This window comes from Acomys russatus, chromosome 29 (assembly GCF_903995435.1).
Source record: "Acomys russatus chromosome 29, mAcoRus1.1, whole genome shotgun sequence".
Taxonomy (NCBI): domain Eukaryota; kingdom Metazoa; phylum Chordata; class Mammalia; order Rodentia; family Muridae; genus Acomys; species Acomys russatus.
In genome coordinates, this window is record NC_067165.1 from 6,747,532 (window position 1) to 6,770,585 (window position 23,054).

Genomic DNA, 23,054 nt, shown 5'->3' on the forward strand with positions numbered 1-23,054 from the left:
CCCCACTGGAGTTTTAGTTAGGGCTATTACCCTAATACAAGCCTTTCCACTATTCAATTTTCCGTGTCTTGTTTCACATATTAAGATATTTACCCTGATGAAGTCTTGTAGAACTAAAATAACTGACCAATCAAACAAAATACTTTTTTTTTTTTTTTTTGGTTTTTCGAGACAGGGTTTCCCTGTGTAGCCTTGGCTGTCCTGAACTCGCTTTGTAGACCAGGCTGGCCTCGAACTCACAGCGATCCGCCTGCCTCTGCCTCCCAAGTGCTGGGATTAAAGGCGCGCGCCACCACGCCCGGGGTACAAAATACATTTTTAAAGATCTGACCTTCAAGTGTCCTTTGCCCGTGAGGAATTCAGAGTAACCAGCATCTGTGGCCAGCAGACCTACAAACTGCATGCTGGGCCGCTGCTGTATAAAGGCTTCCACAGCTTTGTCTGTCACGTGCTTTCTCCCTGAAACATCCAGGGAGACAAGGTTAGGCAAGATGTCCTTCTGCTCTAATAACCGGAGGGCTATGTCTGACGTAAACTGTTTATCATCTGAGATGTCAAGGTGATTTAGATGTTTTAGCTCCCAAACCACGTCCAGGATCTGGGTAGTGGTCATTTTTAAACACTTCAGATGATGCATGGTGAGAGACTTGAGCCGGTCTTTGCAGGCCAGCAGGGCAGTGATGTCTGTGATTGAAGTGTTAGAAATGTCCAGGCTCTCCAGTCTAGGTAGTGAAGCAACTTCAGCCAGATCTTCATTGTAAAAGAGAACATTAGTGATGCTCAGAGCTCGAAGACCTGAAAGCCGGCTGAAACACCGCTCATAAGGGTCCTCAAGGGACAAAGTTAATGAGTTTAATACTAAGCATTGAAGATTCTGCTGGATCCACTTGTTACTGCCAAGGCCACTTATGATGTCTGTGATAGTGATGTCAGCATTCACACCCGTGGCATCAAGCTCTACTAGTTTGTGGTGGCAGAAGGCTTTCCGGAAAGCAACAGCAGAAATCTTTGCTTTGCGAATGCAAGCTCGCTTTAGCCGCATCTGGTTACCTCTGAAAATCCCCACGGTTCCATCATTCAGCAGACCTGGGAAAAAAATAAGCAGAATATTAACTTCAAAAAAAGGTGGGGTGGGGCTGGAGCGATGGCTCAGTGGTTAAGAGCACTGCCTGCTCTTCCAGAGGACCTGGGTTCAATTCCCAGCATCCACATGGCAGCTCACAACTATCCGTAACTCTAGTTCCAGGGTATCTGACAAAACACCAATGCACATAAAATAAAAAGAAATAAGCTTAAGGCACGCCTTTAATCCCAGCACTTGGGAGGCAGAGGCAGGTGGATCTCTGCGTTCAAGGCCAGCCTGGTCTACAAAGAGAGTCAAGGACAGCCAAGGCTTCCCAAAGAAATCCTGTCTCAAACGCACATACACACATACACACATACATACATACACACACACACACACACACACACACACACACACACACACAGTGGGAAAGCAAGCAACAAAAAACCCCACCAATCAGCTACAGATTACCTGTGTAGGAGAAATGCAAATAAAACGAGCCAAGTCTCTTAGAAATGACCTATTAGACAATGTGCTGCAAGCATATGATACTTTGGAGATATGTCTCAAAAATATTACACACCCAAAATACCTGCTAAAAAAGACAGAGCAGTTTGTGGCTGTAAGGCATTTGGGTCAAGACAAATACATACTATGAAGTTAAAAGACTTTTTTTTATTGTCATCTCAGCTCTGCCATTCAAGCTGCCAGACAGCCACTATCAATTCAGAATTCAGCCACTTTGTCTAAGCTCTAGCTCTAGCTAAGCGGTAAAGCATTTACTCAGCATGTTCATGTTCAAAGCTTCCTGATCGTTAGACTGTGAAAGTCTTCGTGCAACTTGTCGTGGTGAACAAAAGTTGAGTGCAGGGAATAGCACAGCAACCGACTCCGGACACCTAACGTTGCAATAATACAGCCTCCGCTTTCTCTTTTTCTTATCTTTTTTCTTTTTTGGTTTTTCAAGACAGTTTCTCTGTGTAGCCTTGCTTGTCCTGGACTTTGTAGACCAGGCTGGCCTTGAACTCACAGGTCTGCCTACCTCTGCCTCCCAGTACTGGGATTAAAGGTGTGTGCCACCACGCCCAGAGTTGCTCTTGAATTTTGTTTTGTTTTGTTTTGTTTTTTGAGACAGGGTTTCTCTGTGTAGCCCTGGCTGTCCTGGACTTGTAGACCAGGTTGGCCTCAAACTCAAGAGATTCACCTGCCTCTACTTCCCAAGTGCTGAGCTTAAAGGTATACACGACACCACGCCTGGCACTCTTGACTTTTAAAATGAGAAATTATAGATAATTTTACATGTATTCTAAAACATTTTTTGAGATAGTCTCATGTATCCTAACCTAGCCTCAAACTCACCATGTCAATAAAGATGACTTTGATCCTGTTGCACCTACAAAATTCTTAAGAGCATTTGCTGTTCTTGTAGAGGAACAGGGTTCAGATCCCAGCATCCACACATAATGGTTTACAACCGTCCCTAACTCCCGTGAGGAGAAACCTGACACCTTCTGACCTCCATGGCACCATGGATACGTATACATACATACAGACAAAACATTCAGCCACAAATGTAAATAACTCTAAATATGTATATGTCTTTTAAAGAATTGATTCTTTTGTTTGTTAGTTTAAGACAGGGTTTCTCTAGTGTTAGTGTAGCCCTGGCTATCCTTGACTTGCTTTGTAGACCAGGCTGGCCTTGAACTCACAGAGATCTGCCTGCCTCTGCATCCTCAAGTGCTGGGATTACTGACGTGCAAGAAGTGATTCTTAAAAAAGAAAAATCAAGTGTAGCCTAAACTGAAAAAAGGGAAAAAAAAATCATTAAATCTGGAGCAAAATAGGTAAAAATACCTGAACTCCTTTTCCTAAATCAGGTTCTTCTGACTTTTCCTACTATTTCGAAGAAAATAATTAAATGGGCCACAACAATATTTTAAAACCTAGTGCCAACTAATAGCACACAACGTGTCTGTCCTATCTTTCTTCATTTACCGTGAACTGCCATGGTCTGGAGAAGCCGGTCAGCCACCTCCTGAGGAAACACTCCAGGCTCTTGCAGACACAGGGTTCCATCTTGCCTTGCCGAACAGAACTTTTCAAGGTTGGTGGTCAGGAAGCTCAAGCAGATGTCAAGTAAAGAATAGGGAGATGCTTCCTCCTTGGCACGCAGGAAGGAACATAAAGAGGACACACACAAAGAACAAGTAAGTTTCCAGAAAAGCAGAGAGTAAACATGTATTTGTTCATCCAGCAACTATTTACTGCCTTTGAGATAGACAAGTGAATACTGTGATGTCAGGAGATCCACCTGCTTCTTCTAAGATTAAAAGTACCACCACGCGCAACCACAAAGACAAAAAATGAATCCTTCTGTGCTGGCTTATCTTATGTCAACAGACACACAAACTACAGTTATTTGAATGGATGGAATCTGAATTGAGAAAAGACCTCTATAAGATCCAGCAGTAAGGCATTTTCTTAATTAGTGATTAATGGGGGTGAGTCCAGACCATTGTTGGTGGTGCCATCCCCGGGCTGGAGGTCCTGGGTTCTGTAAGAGGGCAGGCTGAGCAGCCATAGGGAGCCAACAAGTAAGCAGCACCCTCCATGGCCTCTACATCAGCTCCTGCCCTGCTGGGGTTCCTGCCCTGATTTTCTTCAATGACAAATAGCAATATGGAAATATAAGCCTCTACAACCTGCTATTTGCTCATAGTGTTTTGTCGCAGTCATAGAAACGCTAACTATAGGGAGAGATGCCTCATTGGTTGAGAGCACTGACTGCTCTTCTAAAGGACACAGGTTCAATTCACAGCACCAACATGGCAGCTCACAACTATCTCTAACTCCAAGATCTGACACCCTCCCACAGACATGCATGCAGGCAAAACACTAATGTACATAAAATAAAATAATTTTTTAAACCACTTAGACAACTTTCAAAATGTAATCTTATTTTACTTTTCACCTTAATCTCCCACAAAATTGTTACTAAAATCTGATATGATTAAGTTATTTATATACAAAATAATTTGAGCCAAGCATGGTGGCTCATGACTGCAAACCCAGCACCTGGGAAGCAGATCAATGAATAACAGAGGGTTCTCTAGTAAGCCTCTGTTTCAAAAATAGCAAAACTAAACACAATTTGGAGCCAATGCGATACTGCGTGCCTGTAGTCCCATCAAGAGAGGCAAGGTCAAGAAAAAAAAAAAATCAGGAATTCAAGGTCATCCTGAACTACATAGCAATTCTGAGGCCAACCTACACTACACGAGATTCTGATTCAAAGAAACAAAAACAAAATTTAGTTACATATCATCAGAAACAAAAGTGCATTTTGATTTATTTCTGGTTTTGTTTGTTTGTTTACTTGAAGCAGATGTCTCATGTATCTGGGACTGACCTAGAATGAGCCTCCTGCCACTACAAGTGAGTGACATCATTCTAGGTTTAAAAAAAAAAAAGCTTAGCCAAGGGGCTGGAGAGATGGCCCAGAGGTTAAGAGCACTGGCTGCTCTTCCAGAGGTCCTGGGTTCAATTCCCAGCAACCACATGGTGGCTCACAGCCATCTATAAGGTGATCTAATGCCCTCTTCTGGCCTGCACATGTACATGAAGAAAGAGCACTGTACACATAATAAATTAATTTTTAAAAAAGGTTAGCCAAGTTATTCTAATCTAAGAAATTTTTTAAAAAATTAAAAAAAATGGGCAGTGGTGGTGCACGCTTTTAATCCCAGCACTTGGGAAGCATAGGCAGGTGATCTCTGTGAGTTCAAGGCCAGCCTAGACTACAGAGTGAGATCCAGGACAACCAGAGCTATTACACAGAGAAAACCTGTCTCGAAAAACAAAAAACAAAAACCCAAATTAAAGTATAGGGACCTTAACAACAGACATAAACTATACAAATGTCCCCAATAATAATATTAACACATAAGTACAGTTATCCCATCTACCAGGTACTTTCTGTTCAACTGTGCTATTTTATTTTTGTTTTGTTTTCACCTGTAACTTTAAAAATTTATTTATTCACTTTACATTCCGATTGTAGCCCCCACCTCCTTTCCTCCTGGTCCCACTTTCCCTCCCTCTTCCCCGCTTCTTCAGAAAAGGGGAGCCCCTCCCCAATCCCAGCTCATCAAGTCTCATCAGGACTGAGCTCTTCCTCTGTGGCCTGAGAAGGCAGCCCTGCCAAGGGGAGTGATCAGAGACAGGTCCTGCTCCCCTTACTAGGGGACCCACATGAAGCCTGAGGCACCCATCGGCTACATCTGTGTAGGGGTCAGGTCCAATCTTTGCACAGTCCTTGGTTGGTGTTTCAGTCTCCACAAGCCCCTTTGGGCCCTGGTTAGTTGGCTCTGTTGGCAATGGAATATAATCAAAGGTCCAGAAATAAACTCACACACCTACAGACACTTGACTTTCGACAAAGGAGCCAAAACCATACAGTGGAAAAGAGAAAGCATATTCAACAAATGGTGCTCGTCTAACTGGAGGTCTACATGTAGAAAAATGTAAATAGATCCATCTTTCTCACCCTGCACAAAATTCAAGTCCAAGTGGATCAAAGATCTCAACAAACAAATATATGCACTAAATCTATTAGAGGAGAAAACAGGGAAGAGCCTTGAACTCATTGGCACAGGAGACAACTTCCTGAACGCAACACCAACAGCTCAGGTTCTGAGAGCGACAATTAATAAATGGGACCCCATGAAACTGAGAAGCTTCTATAAGGCAAAGGACACTGTCAAAAGAACGAAACAGCAGACTACAGAATGGGAAAAGATCTTCACCAACCCTATATCCAACAAAGGGCTAATATCCAAAATATATAAAGAACTCAAGAAATTAAACACCAGCAGACAAAATAGTCCAATATATGAGGTACAGAGCTAAACAGTGAATTCTCAACAGAAGAATCTTGAATGGTCATGAAGCATTTAAAGAAATGTTCAACGACCTTAATCATCAGGGAAATATAAATTAAAATGATTCTGAGATTCCGTCTTTTTTTTTTTTTTTTTTAAAGATTTATTTATTTATTATTATGTATACAGTGCTCTGCCTGCATGTACATCTACAGGCAGAGGAGGACATCAGATCACATTATAGATGGTTGTGAGCCACCATGTGGTTGCTGGGAATTGAACTCATGACCTCTGGAATAGCAGACAGTACTCTTAACCACTGAGCCATCTCTCCAGCCCCTGAGATTCCGTCTTACACCTATCAAAATGACTAAGATCAAAAACTGGGTCTGGAGAGATGGCTCAGAGGTTAAGGGCACTGACTGCTCTTCTAGAGGTCCTGAGTTCAATTCCCAGCACCCACATGGTGGCTCACAGCCACCTATAATGAGATCTAATAGCCTTTCTGGCCTCAGCTGTACGTGGAGATAGAGGAGATATATATATATATATATGTATATATATAAATCTTTTTAAAAGGGTTTTTATATTTCATTTTATAATAATTTTATATTTTATAACAATTATTTCTTTTATTCCCCACTCTTATTTTAAAACTCTTTTCACATGTGTTTATTTACATGTAAGTATATTTTGTATTCCCTTGTGAATACTGTGCTGTGGGTGGAGGTCAAAAGATTACTTGCTGGAAACATCTGGTAATTAAAAATAATACAAGTACCCTAATTCCTCGGTGGCAGACCTGGTAGCTTCAGAATCTCTGAGTAACTGGGGATGGTGACACACACCTGTAATCCCTGCACTCAGGGAGGTGGAGGCACACACAGGTGGATCTCCAAGTTCCAGGCCAGCACCTGTTTGGTCTACAAGGCAAGTCTGGGAGAGCCAAAGCCTTTAAAAAAAAAAAAAAAAAAAAAAAAAGCAAAGCAAAAAACCAAAATCCCTTAGTAATGAGGTCTGTTTTTGTTAAGTGCAAGGAAAAGTGCTGTCACGGACAGGAGGACAAGTTGTAGAGGCTTTGTTTGACCAAGTTCCAGAGACCTACAGCTGTCCAGCATAATCACTAGACATCCATAACAGCTGTTGAGGCTTTGCCTGACAAAGTTCCTAAGATCTCTGGCTGACCAACACTGCCCTTAAATATTATGTATATTATCCGGGTGTAATTTTGTCTACAAAGTACCTTGAAATCTGCCTTTTCTCCTGAAACTGTCTTTCTCTCTATTTCTCACTTTGACTATGAGCCCTAATGAAATTCACACAGGGAAAACTTTTTCCCACAGAGAATGTTGAAAGAAGGCATCTGGCCAAAGGATTGAGACAATGAGAGAGTTCTTGACCCTGACTGTTGTGAGCAGCCAAGCAGAAACTGCTTGAAAGAAACTTAGGACCCTGACATAACCGTACCTGGCTAGATCCTGTTAGCTGCTTTGAGAGCAATGGAAGGTGGGCTTGGAACATGATGCTTTACAGATACTTTACAATTGAGGACCCCTTGGCAGTTAGCCTAGGCTTAGATAACACACCTGTTGTTGGTTTGGGACTGGGACTAAGTCAAGTTTTTTCTTTACTAGAGAACATTTAGCTCAAGCTATGTCACTATGACAATTATGAAAACACAATGGCTGTAACCCAGGGAAACTTGGGATTAAACTTTCCCAAGTGTTTTTTTTTTTTTTTAATTTTGGAGACACGGTTTCTCTGTGTAGGCTTGGCTATCCTGGACTCACTCTGTAGACCAGGCTGGCCTTGAACTCACAGCAATCCGCCTGCCTCTGCCTCCCGAGTGCTGGGATTAAAGGCGTGCGCCACCACGCCCGGCTCCCAAGTGTTTTTTAAGGAATAATAATCAGGTTATGCTGCTTGGATATTGATTTTTGCTGTATGCTTTATTATAGGTTATACAGAACTGTTTGTATTTCCTTGTTAGATTATTCCCTTGCTTTATTGATTTTTCTTTTTTTGAGACAGAGTTTCTCTGTGGCTTTGTTGATTTTTAAACGCCCTATTGATTGTAAAAGATGAGAAAAAAATCATGATATAATCTGTAATGAAAAAACTGATTTTCACTACTTATTTATTTATTTATTTATTTAGAGATGGGGTTTCTCTTGTAGTCTTGGCTGTCCTGGACTTGCTTTGTAGATCACAGAGATCTGCCTGCCTCTGCCTTCCAAGTGCTAGGATTACAGATTCGTCTGGGCCACCACACCTAGCTCTGAACTTCACTTTAAATAAAGTACTGGGACTCGCCCAAGCAGTAACAGAGAGAGACAGAAAAGTAAAGTTCTCCTGGGGTATAAGACCTTTCAGTTTATACGCCATATGCCTGGGTCTAGTATTTCTTTTTCCCTCCAGTCCTGGATCTCTCCTCAAAAACCAGTTCCTAGTCAGTTGTTCACCAATGGCTGGTTTGCCTTAACCAGCTGTCCACCACCTGCTCAATTCTCCCTACCTCTCAGATCCACCAAGACCTTCTCTTTTCTCATCTTCACTAGTTCTCAGAGCTGGTCTGTGGGAAAGAACCCTTTAGGGTCGATGCTTAACATGGACTTAAAATGGAGCAAAGTGAACTGGGAGTAGTGGCGCACGCCTTTAATCCCAGCACTCGGGAGGCAGAGGCAGGCGGATCACTGTGAGTTTGAGGACAGCCTGGCCTACAAAGTGAGTCCAGGACAGCCAAGGCTACACAGAGAAACCCTGTCTTCAAAAAAACTGGGGGACATGAAGGGAAGGAGCAAAGTGAGCCAGTTCCAGTAGTGCATGCCTTAATCCCAGCACTTGGGAGGAAGAGGCACGTGGATTTCTGTAAGTTTGAAGCCATCTTGGCCTACTAAGAGTCCTGGACAGCCAGGGCTCTGTTACACAGAGAAAACTCTGTCTCAAAGGACAAAAGACAACAGGTTCACAGTGGTAAGTTCTCAAGACAGAATTAATGTTAGGACAGAAAAATGTTTCCTATTCTAATTTCATTTTTGTTAATGCGATAAGATATACTGGCAAAAGCAACATAGGTGGAAAAGATTTATTTTAGCTCAATTCCAGATTTCAGTACACCACAGAAGGTAAATCAAGGTGTCAGGAGCTCAGAACAACTCCTCACACATAGCCACAGGAGCTGAAAGAAATGGGCATCCATGCTTGCTCAGCTACCCTTCTCTGCTCCTACAGATGTGTATCACTACACCTGGCTGTGAAATGCATTCTTACTGGTATCTTTTTGAAGGACTGGGGTAATATCTTGGACTTGGGACTCCAGTTGTCTGGATTAAAGTGCCATTTCCAAAACTATGTAAATTTATTAGGCAATAATTTTTTAAAGATTTATTTATTTATTTATTATGTGTACAGTGTTCTGCCTGCATGTCTACCTGCAGGCCAGAAGAAGGCACCAGATCACATTATAGATGGCTGTGAGCCACCATGTGGTTGCTGGGAATTGAACTCAGGACCTTTGGAAGAGCAGACCATGCTCTTAACCACTAAGCCATCTCTCCAGCCCTAGGCAATAATTTTTTAAATGATTTATTTTATGTGCAGTGCTGTTTAGCATGTATGTATGCCTATGTGAGAGTGTCAGATCTTGGAGTTATACAGACAGTTGTGAGCTGCCATGTAGGTGCTAGGAACTGAACCCAGATCCTCTGAAAGAGAAGCCAGTGCTCTTAACTGCTGAGCCACCTCTCCAGCCACTTAGGCAGTAAATTTATTAGGACTTAGTCTTCCTATACTTCAGTCCATAATCTAAAAAATGGAAATAACAGTGCCTACCTCATGGGACTATTGTCAGAACAACCAGACTCTAAATGTAGAACTCTTGAAGTAGAGCCCAGCTTGCTAACTGCTGAGTCAATGTTAATGCTTATTAAAGAATATAAGTTCCACCAAGGGAAAATGTTTTGTCCACTGATGCAGTCATAAGCCTAAAATAACACCTACTACATCACAGGCACAATGTGTATTAAACAAGCGAGTTGACAAGCACAAACTTACTGTTGGATGTACTTCACACCTTGAAAAAGAGACGACAATCCCAGAGAGAAACGTTAAGTCACAAGGTTAGAGCTGCAGCTAGCATGGGTGGAACTGCAACGCAGACAAGCACTATGTGAGTGCACACATGCCCATTCTGACTTCCAGTCACACACCTTCACCAGAAGCACCTCTTGCGCAAGGACAGTGTCACTGAGCTACAGTCCTGTCCCCACTGATTCCACCATGTCAGAGTTCTAGAAATAGTCACCTGACACCACATACAATCAAATCCCTCCACTCTACCCCTTTCTGACAACATCTTACAAATGAGGAAGGTCAACAAAGTAGTCTCAAGGACACATGTGGGATGGTCTTCAAGAATACAGTATTAGCTGGGGGGGGGGGGGGGTGGCACACACCTTTAATCCCAGCCACTTGGGAGTCAGAGGCAGGTGGATCACTGTGAGTTTGAGGCCAGCCTGGTCTACAAAGCGAGTCCAGGACAGCCAAGGATACATAGAGAGATCCTGTCTCGAAAAACAAAACAACAACAACAACAACAACAATACAGATATTGGGGCTGGCTCAGCAGTTAACACAGTTAAGAGTACTAGCTGCTCTTCCAAAGTTCCTGAGTTCAATACCAACATCTACAAGGCAGCTCACAACTGTCTGTAACTCCAATTCCAGGGAGTCTGACACCATCACACAGATATGCATGCAGGGAAAACACCAGTGCACATTAAAAAAAAAAAAGATGAATAAAAATAAATGAACTATTGGACATATGGGGAGTTTTTTGCTTGTGTTTTGTGCTGGAACTCAGGTCTTTTGCTTGCTTGTTTGCTTGAGATGGATCTCACTAGATACCCAAGGCTGGACTGAACTCAAGGGAGCTCCTGCTCCTGCCTCCCTGAGTGCTGGGATTAAAGGCGTGTGCTACCACGTCCAGCACTGGACCATTATATCTTGACTATCTCGTGATATAGGAGAGTCCGGGATGTGTGAGAAAACCAGTTCTAAAATAATAAAGTAAGCTAAGCATGATGGCACACATCAGTAATCCCAGCACTAGAAAGGTGAGACACCCTGGGCAACACAGCAGGTTCAAGGCCATTCTGGGCAACACAGTAGGTCCAAAGCCAGCTAAAGCTATACAGTGAGAGTCTCAAAACAAAAACAAAAAACAACAAAGGCTGTCTATGCAGCCCCATGGTAGAGCACTTCCCAGCATACAGAAGGCCCTGAATTCAAATCTAACCACAGCAGTAAAATAAAATGCTACAATATTTGAGCTGAGAATAGAGCTCAGTAGTAAATAAAGCATTTGTCTAGAATTTACAAGGCCATGGGTTTGGACCTCAGCATTGCAAAAGTCCAATCAACCAAGATCCTTATATTATTAGCAAATATAAGCACCAGTGAAATAAGGGTCATGGTATCAAAAGTTCGTTAATACATTCTTCAAAGCTAAGAAATCAAGTTTATACAAAATTTAAACTCTTTTACAGTACTTACCTTTAGTTTGCTAAAATCTTACTACCCTTTCTTTAAGAAACAAGAGCGCCAGGCACAGTAGTACACACTTATAATCTCAGCACTGGGAAGTAAAGACAGATTAGTCAGGAGTTTAAGGCCAGCGTGGGCTACATGAGACCCTAACTCAGAAAATCATTAAAAACAATAATCAGTAAGTAGAGGCACAGAGACATGATTGTCCAAAGATTAAGACCACAGCAATGACTGACACTACAAACTATGTCAAAACTTGTAGCTTTTTTCCCCTGCCACCTTGGAGCTGTGCGGAGGCAGAGGCTTGCATGTGTTCAAGATTCAGCCTCACCTGTAACCCGCCGCCATGGCTGAGGCAGGCATGTTGCTGGAGGTGTAGTGGAAGTCAATACTGCTTTACAAGAGGTGCTGAAGGCCGCCCTCATCCATGATGGCCTAGCAGCCTATCTTCGTGTGCTGGCATCCAACTACAATGAGCCCATGTATGTCAAGCTGGTGGAGGCACTGTGTGCTGAGCACCAGACCAACCTGACTTAAGGTCAATGACAACAAGAACCTGGGGGAATGGGTAGGCCTCTGTGAAACAGATGGAGAGGGAAGCCACGGAGAGCGGTTGGTTGCAGTTGTGCAGTGGCTAAGGACTACTCAGGTCCAGGATGTCATCGAGGAATACTTCAAATGAAGAAAATGAATAAATAATTTTTTGTCTCATAAACAAAACAAACAACAACAAAAACTTGTTTTAAATGTCCTTAGGAGACGACACGAGCCGGATGTGGTGGTGCACATCTTTAACCCCAGCCCTCGGGAGGCAGAGGCACTGGCGTTCATCTGCAGTCCTAGAGTGTAGGAGTTCACTGCAGCCTGGTAACATAAAAAGAACATGAACTCAGATCTGTTTGCCTCCGTCTCCTGGACTAAAGGCGTGTTTGTATTCCAGCTGGATCACATAGATCTAGAAGGTCTTTGGATTGGATCTCTTGCCAGAATAGCCATGTTTTGAATTAACATTCCTCTACAAAGAAAAAACAAAGTTTGTTGTTTTTTTGTTTCTTGTTTTTTAATAAAACTAAGTGGAAAAAAATTTCTGTATTCTAGAGAACTACCTCCCACAAATTACAGAGAAACGATTTGCAAATATTTAGATGAAGGGACCTGGTTTCACCCAACTCGTTAACAAAATATTTGTGCTATGTCGAAGTACCAAAAAGTTGGCAAAGGAAAAGTATCTGATATAGTACTTCTTCTCATCAAACGTTTTCCCTCAGGAACTTAAGAGTTCAATTTGTTCCCCTCTTTCACAACTCACATCACAGTGAACATCGCTATATGCAATCCTCTACAAATTACACACTTTTCTATCTCAACATTTTTCTATTTCAAATACTAAGTGCTTATCACACAACGTTGAGAAATACATCGCTATCTCCATTCTCAAACAGCTCACAACTTGGAGAGACAGGCAGGCTCATTAGTAATGATTGTACCATAAAGTAACTGAACTGAAGAGCATTCTAGACAAAAAAAACAGAGTAAGTTTTGGGAATAAGACTTAAGAGGCGGGGCTGGAGAAATGGCTCAGAGGTTAAGAGCACTGACTGTTCCTCCAGAGGTCCTGAGTTCAATTCCCAGCAACCACACGGTGGCTCCCAACCATCTATAATGTGACCTGATGCCCTCTTCTGGCCTGCAGGTAGAGAATTATATGCATATTAATAAATAAATAAATCTTAAAAAAAAAAAAAAAAAAAAAGACTTTAAGAGGCAAAGAACCAGGATTATACGCTGTAAAGGTCCCAGGGTTACCATGGTCAACATTTTAGTCAACAACTATTTCTGTGTCCTACCATACATGAAACACTATCAAACACAAAAGTTTACTCCTTTAAAAAAGTTACTCCTTTAAAAAAGTTACTCCTTTAAAAAAGTTACTCCTTTGTGAACCCACCACTATTCGTGTGAACATATCACATCCTAACTGTGCAACACAATGTATGATTTAAAAAGCCCTGTAAGACCAAACTAGCTAGATCCACCTTGCAGGTTCCATGTGAACTGCAGGAGTCCACAGATTTATATGTATACTCTCCTACAATCCCAGCACTTGGGAGGTGAAGGCAGGAGGACCAGGAATGCAGTTGTCCTTGGCTACGTAAAGAGTTCCAGTCCAGGCTAGGATATGTGAGACCTCATCTCCAAAGTATTGGAGGATGGTTCTGTGCACTGTGTATTCAAATGCTGATTTCTGTATCCAGAGATTTGGTGGCAGTTAGAACGTTTGCATTGTCATTATTATGAAGCATGTCCTGTCTCAATGTGTATAAAAATTGTTCTCCATCACTTAAGATTGGTTAATGAAGAGCTGAAAAGCCTATAGCTGGACAGGAGAGTTAAGGTGGGACTTCTGATCCCAGGACGGGGTCCAAGGTAAAGAGCAGAGAGAAGGTCACCATGAGGACATGATAGAGCAAGAGAGCTAAGGTGAGACTAAGATGGCACATGTCTGGGAAGCAGGCCAGCATAGACGGATTAGAATAGCTCAGTGGAGCTACAGAGCTTAAAGCTTATTAGTAAATATAACAGGATTCTACGTCATTATTTGGGAGCTAAAGCAGGCATAGAAAGCCCTTAATTTTACACTAAAGAGTGGGTGGGGCACTAGTAAGAAGGCTGAGCAGTAAATGATACTTGCTGTGCAAGACTGAGGTCAGAAAAAAAAAAAAAACTGAGGTCAGAGTTGGCTCCCTAGAGCCCAATGCAGAGAACTGACTTCATAAAGTTGTCCTCTGACCCCACACCCAGGCTGTAGCAGCTATATACCCCAATAATAATAAATGAAATTTAAAAATTAAAAAAAAAAGCCGGGCGTGGTGGTGCACACCTTTAATCCCAGCACTCAGGAGGCAGAGGCAGGTGGATGTTTGTGAGTTTGAGGCCAGCCTGGTCTACAAAGGGAGTACAGGACAGCCAAGGCTACACAGAGAAACCCTGTCTCAAAAAAAGAAAGAAAGAAAATCAAGAGTATAGTATCAAATGCCATTTAGCAACATTACTGAACTCCTACCAGCTTTTACTCCTACTCACAATTAGGTAGATTCAGTGTTGTGTTTCTTGAAGGTTTTCAGTGACAAAAAAAATCTTGGGATCTACTGCCTCAGATAACAGAGAAGAACAAAAGCTGAGCAGGAAATACAACATTCTCATTCTTATTGTCCCTTTTCATGTTCATGTGTTCACATGCTGTCGGTGTACATGTATGCAGACACACCCATGTGTGCGTTATCCGCATTCTTCCTCAAATGCTCTCCATGTTATTCGTTGAATCGGGGTCTCCCTGTCAAGCCTAGGGCTCACTGAGAAGGCTGGTCTGGTTAGCCAGACTGCTCTGGGGATCCCCTGAAGCTGGGATGAGAGGTGAGCCACCACACCCGCACAGCACCCATGTGGGTCCTAGGGAGCCAAGCTGGTCCTCTCGCTTACCTGCCAAGTGATTTAATGCTGGGCTTTCCCAGGCTTGCTTTCTTTCTTCTTCTGCAATATTGTAGAATAATTTTTTATAGACCTGACAATCTTCATCACAATTAGCATCAAAGTATTGGAGGCAGCACAGCTTATCAATAAAACATTCATTTGTGTGTGTGTGTGTGTGTGTGTGTGTGTGTGTGTGTGTGTGTGTAGGATGGAGGTTATAACTGGTGTCTTCCTTGACCCTCTCCATCTTATGTTTTGAGACAGGGTTCTCACTGAACTTAAAAAACATCAATTCGCAGACCTGGCGGTGGTGGTTCAGGCCTTTAATCCCAGCACTTGGGAGGCAGAGGCAGGCAGATCTCTGAGTTCAAGGACAGCCTGGTCTACAGAGCAAGTTTCAGGACAGCCAGGGTTATTACATAGAGAAACTCTATCTCACAAAACAAAACAAGGACTGGAGAGATGGCTCAGAGGTTAAGAGCACTGGCTGCTTTTCCAAAGGTCCTGAGTTCAATTCCTAGCAACCACATGGTGGCTCACAACCGTCTATAATGTGATCTACGGACCTCTTCTAGTGCACACGTGTGCATGCAAGCAGAACATTGTATACATAATAAATAAATCTTTAAAAAACAAAACAAAAAAGCTATCAACTTGCTAGACTGGCTGACCAATAAGCTCGGGAGACCGGACACTTTCTTCCCACCCTGCTAGGGTTACAGCCCACACACCATGCCCAGTTTTGGACGTGGATGCGAAGCGGCCAAACTCAAGCCCTCATGCTTGCACAGCAGGCCCTTTACCCACTGAGTCACCTTCCCAGTTCCCAAAGAAATACTTAAATGCTTAAAGCGTATATTCAAAGTGTTTCATGAAGGCTATTTGTCAGCATGGATCAAGGACGGTAAAATTGTACCTACCCTTAGAAACACTGTGTTGTTGTTTTTAATTTAGTTTTTAAAAGCAGGGTCTCGCTATGTATCCCTAGCTAGTCTGGATCTCTCTATTGTAGAGCAGGAACCTCAAACTTGTAAAAAATCTGTCTGCCTCTGCCTCCTTAGCGCTGGGATTAAAGGTGTGTGCTACCACACTTGTTGGGGGTTTTGTTTGTTTTTGAGGTAAGTATGCACCATAACATCTGGTTTATTAAGTGTTAGAAAATAGAACTCAGCCGGGCGTGGTGGCGCACGCCTTTAATCCCAGCACTCGGGAGGCAGAGGCAGGCGGATCACTGTGAGTTCGAGGCCAGCCTGGTCTACAAAGCGAGTCCAGGACAGCCAAGACTACACAGAGAAACCCTGTCTCAAAAAACCAAAAAAAAAAAAAGAAAATAGAACTCAGGATTTCTTCTACATGTTAGGCAAGCATTCTACCAACTGAGCCATACCAGCCTGTTAGTACTGTCATGTATGTCTGCTTAGTGTATGGAATCGGGGGATGTACGTGCCATGTGGCACATACAGAAGTCATAGGACAACTTTGGAGTCAGTCTCTCCTTTCACCTTTACCTGGGTGCCTGGGATCAAACACAGACTGCCAGGCTTGAATGACAAGTACTTTTACTAGCTATGTCTTCTTACCAGACCATGTTGTTGTTTAAGAGAGAATCTGGAACTCACCATTTGAGTCCCGGGGACTGAACTCAGGTCATCAGGCTCAGTGGCAAGTGCCATCACTTGATGAATGGCCTCGCCACCCCTCTTTCTTGGGATCTTTTTCCCCTCTTAAACTCTTATTCAATAAAACTCCACCGGGAGAAAATTCACACTTAAAAAACCCTCCACCAGATTCTCGCTGAATCTGGAATCCACCCATTCAGCTAGATGGCCTGGCCAGAAAGCCCAGTGATCTTCCACCTCTGACTCCCCAGCAGTCGGACCACAGGTTCTAGAAAGATTTTCAGATGGGTGCTGGGGACCAAAACTCTAGTCCTCATGCTTGCATGCCAACCACTTTTATCAAGCGAGCCATCTCCCAGCCACAATCTAGTTTTTGTTAAGATTTATTCATTTTGGCTCAGAGGTTAAGAGCACTGGCTGCTCTTCCAGAGGTCCTGACTTCAATTCCCAGCAACCACATGGTGGCTAACAACCATCCACAATGAGATCTGATGCCCTCTTCTGTGCAGGTGTACATGCAGGCAGAACACTGTATACATAATAAATAAATATATTATTTAGAAAAAAAGATTTATTCATTTTGTGTGAGTGTTTTGTTTGCATGAATGTATGTGTGCACCACATGTATTCCCATTGCTTTCTGAGGTCAGAAGAGACCACAGGATCCCCTAGAACTGGAGTTATAGATGGTTGTAAACTACCATGTGGGTGTTGGGAATCAAACCTGGATCCTTCGCAAGACCAACAAGTGCTCTTAACGAATAAGCCATCTCTCCAGGCCAAGTTTTGTTTTTTTGAGACAGGGTCTCCTGTGGCACTTCAGGCTGGCTTTCTCCAATTCCCTATGTAGTTAGTCTTGAACTCTTGACCCTCCTACCTCAGTCTCCCAAGTCCTGTGACCACAGGTACATTTTGCCATGCCCAGTGTGCCCTGTCTTATAACAAGGAATAGACACTGTATGTGACAAGGCCTATATCTAACTATATTTCATACTTTGGAGCCTTAAGGAAGTATTATTTATTCAGAAGGTAACAAAGATGTATTCTTGGGATTCAATAACCTTAAAAACATTGTTAGTCGGTGATGGCAACACATGTCTTTAATCCCAGCACATCGGAGACAAGCAGGTGGTGCTCTGAGGCTGTGTGCCAGCATAGTCTATATTGTGAGCTCTAAGCCAGCAAGGGCTATAAAAGAAAAAAAAGAAAGAAAGAAAAATGAAACTTGGGGCTGGAGAAATGGCTCAGAGGTTAAGAGCACTGACTGCTCTTACAGAGGCCCTGAGTTCAATTCCCAGCAACCACATGGTGGCTCACAACCATGTGTAAGGTGATCTTCTGGCCTGCAGGTGTACATGCAGAGCACTGTATACATAATAAATAAATAAGGGCCAGGCGTGGTGGCACACGCCGTTAATCCCAGCATTCGAGAGGCAGAGACATGTGGATCTTAGTGAATCCGAGGCCAGCCTATGTACAAAGCAAGTCCAGGACAGTCAAGGCTACACAGAGAAACCCTGTCTCAAAAAACAAAAGAAACAAAAACAAAACCTAAGTAATTTAAAAGAACATGATTAAAGTTATTCTTTGCTTAACTTTTAGCTTCCTATAAGTGTAATGTGTCTCATATATTTTTACAGGATGACTAAATACTTAATATAATCTATACTCACTCACCACAAGACAGTAAAGATGGTATCAACAACCCAACAGACAGGGATACAGCTCAGAGAAGAGCACTTGCCGTACAGGAACAAAGTTGAGTTTAATACTCAACACCACAGAAATGTTTTATATATATATATATATATTCTTTGAGACAGGGTCTCACAGTGTAGCTCTGGCTGGCCTAGAACTCACTATGCCTCAAATTCTCAGAAAGCCCTGTCTGCCTCTGTGTCCACAGCGCTGGGGTTAAAAATGTGTACCAATATGCTCAGCTACCAAAAAAAATCTTTAAAAGCAACCAAAAATTTAATAAAGTTAGGAAATGCTAATACTCTAAAACATGACTTTTACAAGAACTCTTGTGTAAAGAATATAGGATTTTAGTAAGTGTATGTTTTGTTGTTTTGTGGTCCTGGGGAATCTAACACCATGCCTTGCACATGCTGAGCAAGTATTCTAAGACTGAGTTATATATACTCCAAACCCTTCAGGGTTTTTTGTTTTTGAGTCAAGCTTACTAGTCCAGGCTGGTCTAAAACTCACAATCTTCTTGTACCTTCCTTACAGGTATGTGTACTGTTTTTAATAATCTCATAAATCCCTAAAGGCAGTTTATAAGAAACTGAGAATTGAGCAAAATTTCAACAGTCTGCCCTTTCCAACTCCGCAGAGAGGTCCCTACAGGAAATGCACTTAACCAAAAAGCAGTATGGCAGATCCTTGCCATTTATTTTCTTATATACTTTCCTCCAATTTAAATCACTACCACTGGGCTGGTGATATAGCTCAGCGAGTAAAGGCACTTGCTGAAAGACTTACAATCTGAGCTCCTAAGGACCTGAGTTTGATTCCTGAGTTCAATCCTCAGGTCCCAGAGGCAGAAAGAAAGGACTGCTCTAAGTTACTGTTTGACCTCCATACACACACTTAACAATATAGTAATAATTCTGAAATAATTTCAAATAAATCACTGCTACTATAACACAGTGAGAGTGGCCTGAATAAAAGCTGTCCCCATCTTAGATCATATTCCACAATTCACCTCAAATATAGCACTATTCCATACTCTTTCCGCCTGGGCACAGTAGCCTGTGCCTGTAGTCCTAGCATGTGGGAGGGTAGGCAGAGATTACCTAAGTCTACCAGTTCAAGTCCAGCCTGGACAATACAGCAAGAGCCCATCTCAGAAAAGCAGCAAACAACAACAAGCTTTTCAAGATAACAGGGTCCTCCTCAATCTGATCAGAGGTGGGTTTGTCTCATCTACCAGACCCTCGATGCTACCCCTAGCTTCTAGAACACATCCTGCCTAGCCTACATGCTGCCTTTAGTGACTTTCATTACTTTGTTTTGCTTTTTGAGAGAGGGTCTCCTGTATCACAGGCTGACCTCAAGACCACCATGATGACTTTGACCTCCTGCTGCCCCAGCGTCCCCAGAGACTAAGGCATGCACCAGCCCCCAGTCCCCTCTGCTAATCTCCTGTCCCCTTCCCACCGATCCCCTTCCTCTTCAGGGAAGGGCAGGACCCCCCTTTTCCATGACAGTCTTGGGTAGACCTCTAACATAAGCGATCCAGCTACCACAGGCTCAGAAGCACTACAGTTGTGCCCTGCCCCTCGCACCTCTGCACTCCTTACGTTCAGCATTTTCTGTGTCCTGACTTTTCTCATCAGTGCTAGAACTGCCTGACAAAAACAACTGAAGGGAAGGACATTTGGCTCACAGTTGAAGGGACATTTCCACCTGGAGGGAACCCCACATCAGTGGCAACGAAGCAGTTGGTTACATTCCACCAATCCCACCAGCAGTTACACAGCAAACGGCTAAGGCCTCCACTCAGAAAGCCTGCCCTGTGGCAGTGCGTTCCCCCGGGTGGGCCACCCCCTCTTAGAGGTTCCACAACCTACAACAGGATGACCATGTGGAAGTCAACGTCAAACACAAGAGCATGTGGAAGGCAGTTCACTTCAAGCTATTATATTGTTGTTTCTAGTGGTTTGGTTTAGTTTTTTGAGTCACGTTTTCCCTGTGTAGCCCTGGCTGTCCAGGACTCGCTTTGTAGACCAGGGTGTCCTCAAACTCACAGAGATCCTCCTGCCTCTGTCTCCTGAGTTCTGGAGTGCTGGAATTAAAGTCATGTACCAACCACTGTGCCCATTTTTGTTTGTTTTGTTTTGTTTTGAGACAGGATTTCTCTGGGTAGTCTTGGATGTCCTGGAACTCACTCTGTAGTACAGGATGGCCTTGAACTCGGAAATCTGCCTCTCTGCCTCCCAAGCTCTTCGATTAAACCACTGTAACCAAGGTGCCTACACAATATTGCCCAGTTCTTAGCAGCTGGCCGCAAACCATCTCTGCACCAATGTGCTATACTCTAAAGATGAGACAGACTCTAATCAATAGTAACAGCTAGAAGTGTAAAATATAGCTATTGAGATATATTCTATGAAAGAGCTGCATAACAGAGATTTTATGACTGAAGGGGTTTTGCTATTGCTTTTGTTTTTTATCTTTTGAGTAGGCAGGACAATCAGGGTTTCCCTGACTTTCGTGGGAGGCAAGTTAATTGCACAGGGGCTTCCTTCTAACCACACTAGTCTCTCCGTAACAGAGCTCTTCTAAGTTAATTCCTCAAGTTTTCACTTGAAATAAGGACCCTTTACAAAATTACACTGACTGTCACATTCTATGATGCTATCATGTCTTTCTTAGCACTTTTTTGTTTGTTTGTTTTGTTTTTCAAGACAGTTTCTCTGTGTAGCCTTGGCTGTCCTGGACTCACTTTGTAGACCAGGCTGGCCTCGAACTCACAGTGATCCGCCTGCCTCTGCTGGAGTGCTGGGATTAAATGTGTGTGCCACCAGGCCTAGCCTTCTTAGCACATTTTGAAGTATGCTAAAACCATTCACATGTAAAACTACTCTACATACATAAAGGCATATATAACGGCAGGGACCACAACACCTGTTTTACAATCTGTGGCATTCCCAATTAAAACAGTCAGGTGGCACTCCAGAAACAGTGTTAGGTGAATGAAAGGTCAGGGCTGTATCTTAAGTCTGAGGCATCAGCATTGCAAGAGTTCCTGTAAGAGATGAAACCTGCAGTCAGGCTCAAGCCCTCCCTGACTCATAGTACACGCTGAGAGCCTCTGCCTTAAATACCTCAAGTATTCAAAGTGCACCGCAACAAATACTTGAAAAGACATAATACAAAGCTTTATAATAATCATTCAATTATTTACTAACTATATCAAACTACTGTGCAAGAAAACAAAAAGTACCCCTATTAGCAATTTCTAGCACACAATGGCCCAGTATTCTCCCTCTTCACCCTCCCATATACTCTTACTGTGTGTCCATGTTTTAACAAGAACAACTCATTAGTTGAATACAAAGTTTAAAACACAATAATACCCAATTATCTGCTGTGGTCTGAATGTGTTTCCCCCAAACTCATATGTTGACTGCCTATTCTCGCCAACAAGGTGATGCTTAAGGAGGCAAACCCTTTGGAAAGTGATCAGATCACCTACGCAGAACCCTTTGAATGAGACTAGTGCCCTTATATAAAAGAAGCCCCAAGGAGCAGCCTTGTTCCTCCATCACACGGAGATAGAGGGAAAATATGCCATTGATGAACCAGGGCAAAAATTCCCAGGAAATATTTGGCATGGTGGTGCACGCCAGCCCTCATGATGCCCTTCCTGTGGCAGGAAGACACCTTCCAGCTGGAGACGAGCCAGTACTACATCACAAGCCAGAGCTATGTAATAAGACTCTTAAAAACAAAATAGGGGACTCAGCTGTCAGAGTCTTTGCTCAGCACGCACAGGCGTCTGGGTTCAACACACAGCTCCACATGAGCCAGGTGCCAAGGCACACATGAAAATCTCAGCACTAGGAGAGGCGGAGGCGGGGGATCAGGAGTTCAAGATCGTCCTCCAGTTCAGAGGGAGGGGTTTTTTTGTTTTGAGGGTTGGTTTGTTTGTTTTGGGATTTTTTGAGACAGGGTTTCTCTGTGTAGCCTTGGCTGTCCTGGATTCGCTTTGTAGACCAGGCTGGCCTCGAACTCACTCCCCAAGTGCTGGGATCCCAGGCCTGAGCCACAGGCTCCAGAGTGAGTTCTGAAGCAGCCTGGGCTACACTGAGGCTTGCTGAAGGACCGTAACAAAGGAGAGCTGGGGAGTAACTGCCAGTACAGGTGCCTTCCTTGAAAGCCTGAGCACCTGAAGTCAGATCTTCAACACACACCAGAGAAGGGCATGGCGATGTGGGCCTGTAACCCTGGTGCTGGGAGGCGGGGACAGGCAGATCCAAAGGGACAAGCATCAGGCCCAGTAAGGAAGTCTGCCTCAAAACACTCGGATAAGTAAAGGGGAGTTGGAGATGCCTCAGCAGTTATGCACACCTGTTGCCCTTTCAAAGCACCAGAGTTCACTTCCCAAACAATGGCTTACAACCACGCATACATAGCTCCAGTTCCTGGGGAACTCACCCCCTCTGCTGACCTACACAGGCAGCAGGCACACCTGCAGTGCACATCATGTACCCAGGCAAAACACTCATACACATTAAAAAAAAAAAAACCAAGCTCTGGCCTCCACACACGTACACATGCATACACACATATACACACGTACACGAGCACTTATGCACCTATGCACACATATGTACATACACTATATGCATATCGCATACACATATTCATAGGGGGAAAAGAAAGCCCCTTTCAGACACTGAATGTGTTGGTGCCTGTCCCTGAATTTTCTATGTTCCAAAACTTTCTGTTGTTTAT

General features: G+C 43.2%; 1 protein-coding gene across 1 annotated transcript in view; it reads right to left on the reverse strand.

Annotated features, from left to right (window-relative positions):
* The window catches only part of Zyg11b (zyg-11 family member B, cell cycle regulator), a 48,492-nt gene that overhangs the window by 23,386 nt on the left and 2,052 nt on the right, over positions 1-23,054 (reverse strand). The window contains exons 2-3 of the mRNA XM_051172085.1: positions 3,065-3,230; positions 332-1,086 (exon numbers count right to left, since the gene is read on the reverse strand). Of these exons, the coding sequence (XP_051028042.1) occupies positions 332-1,086; positions 3,065-3,230 (921 nt within the window). The remainder of the gene's footprint in view (positions 1-331; positions 1,087-3,064; positions 3,231-23,054) is intronic.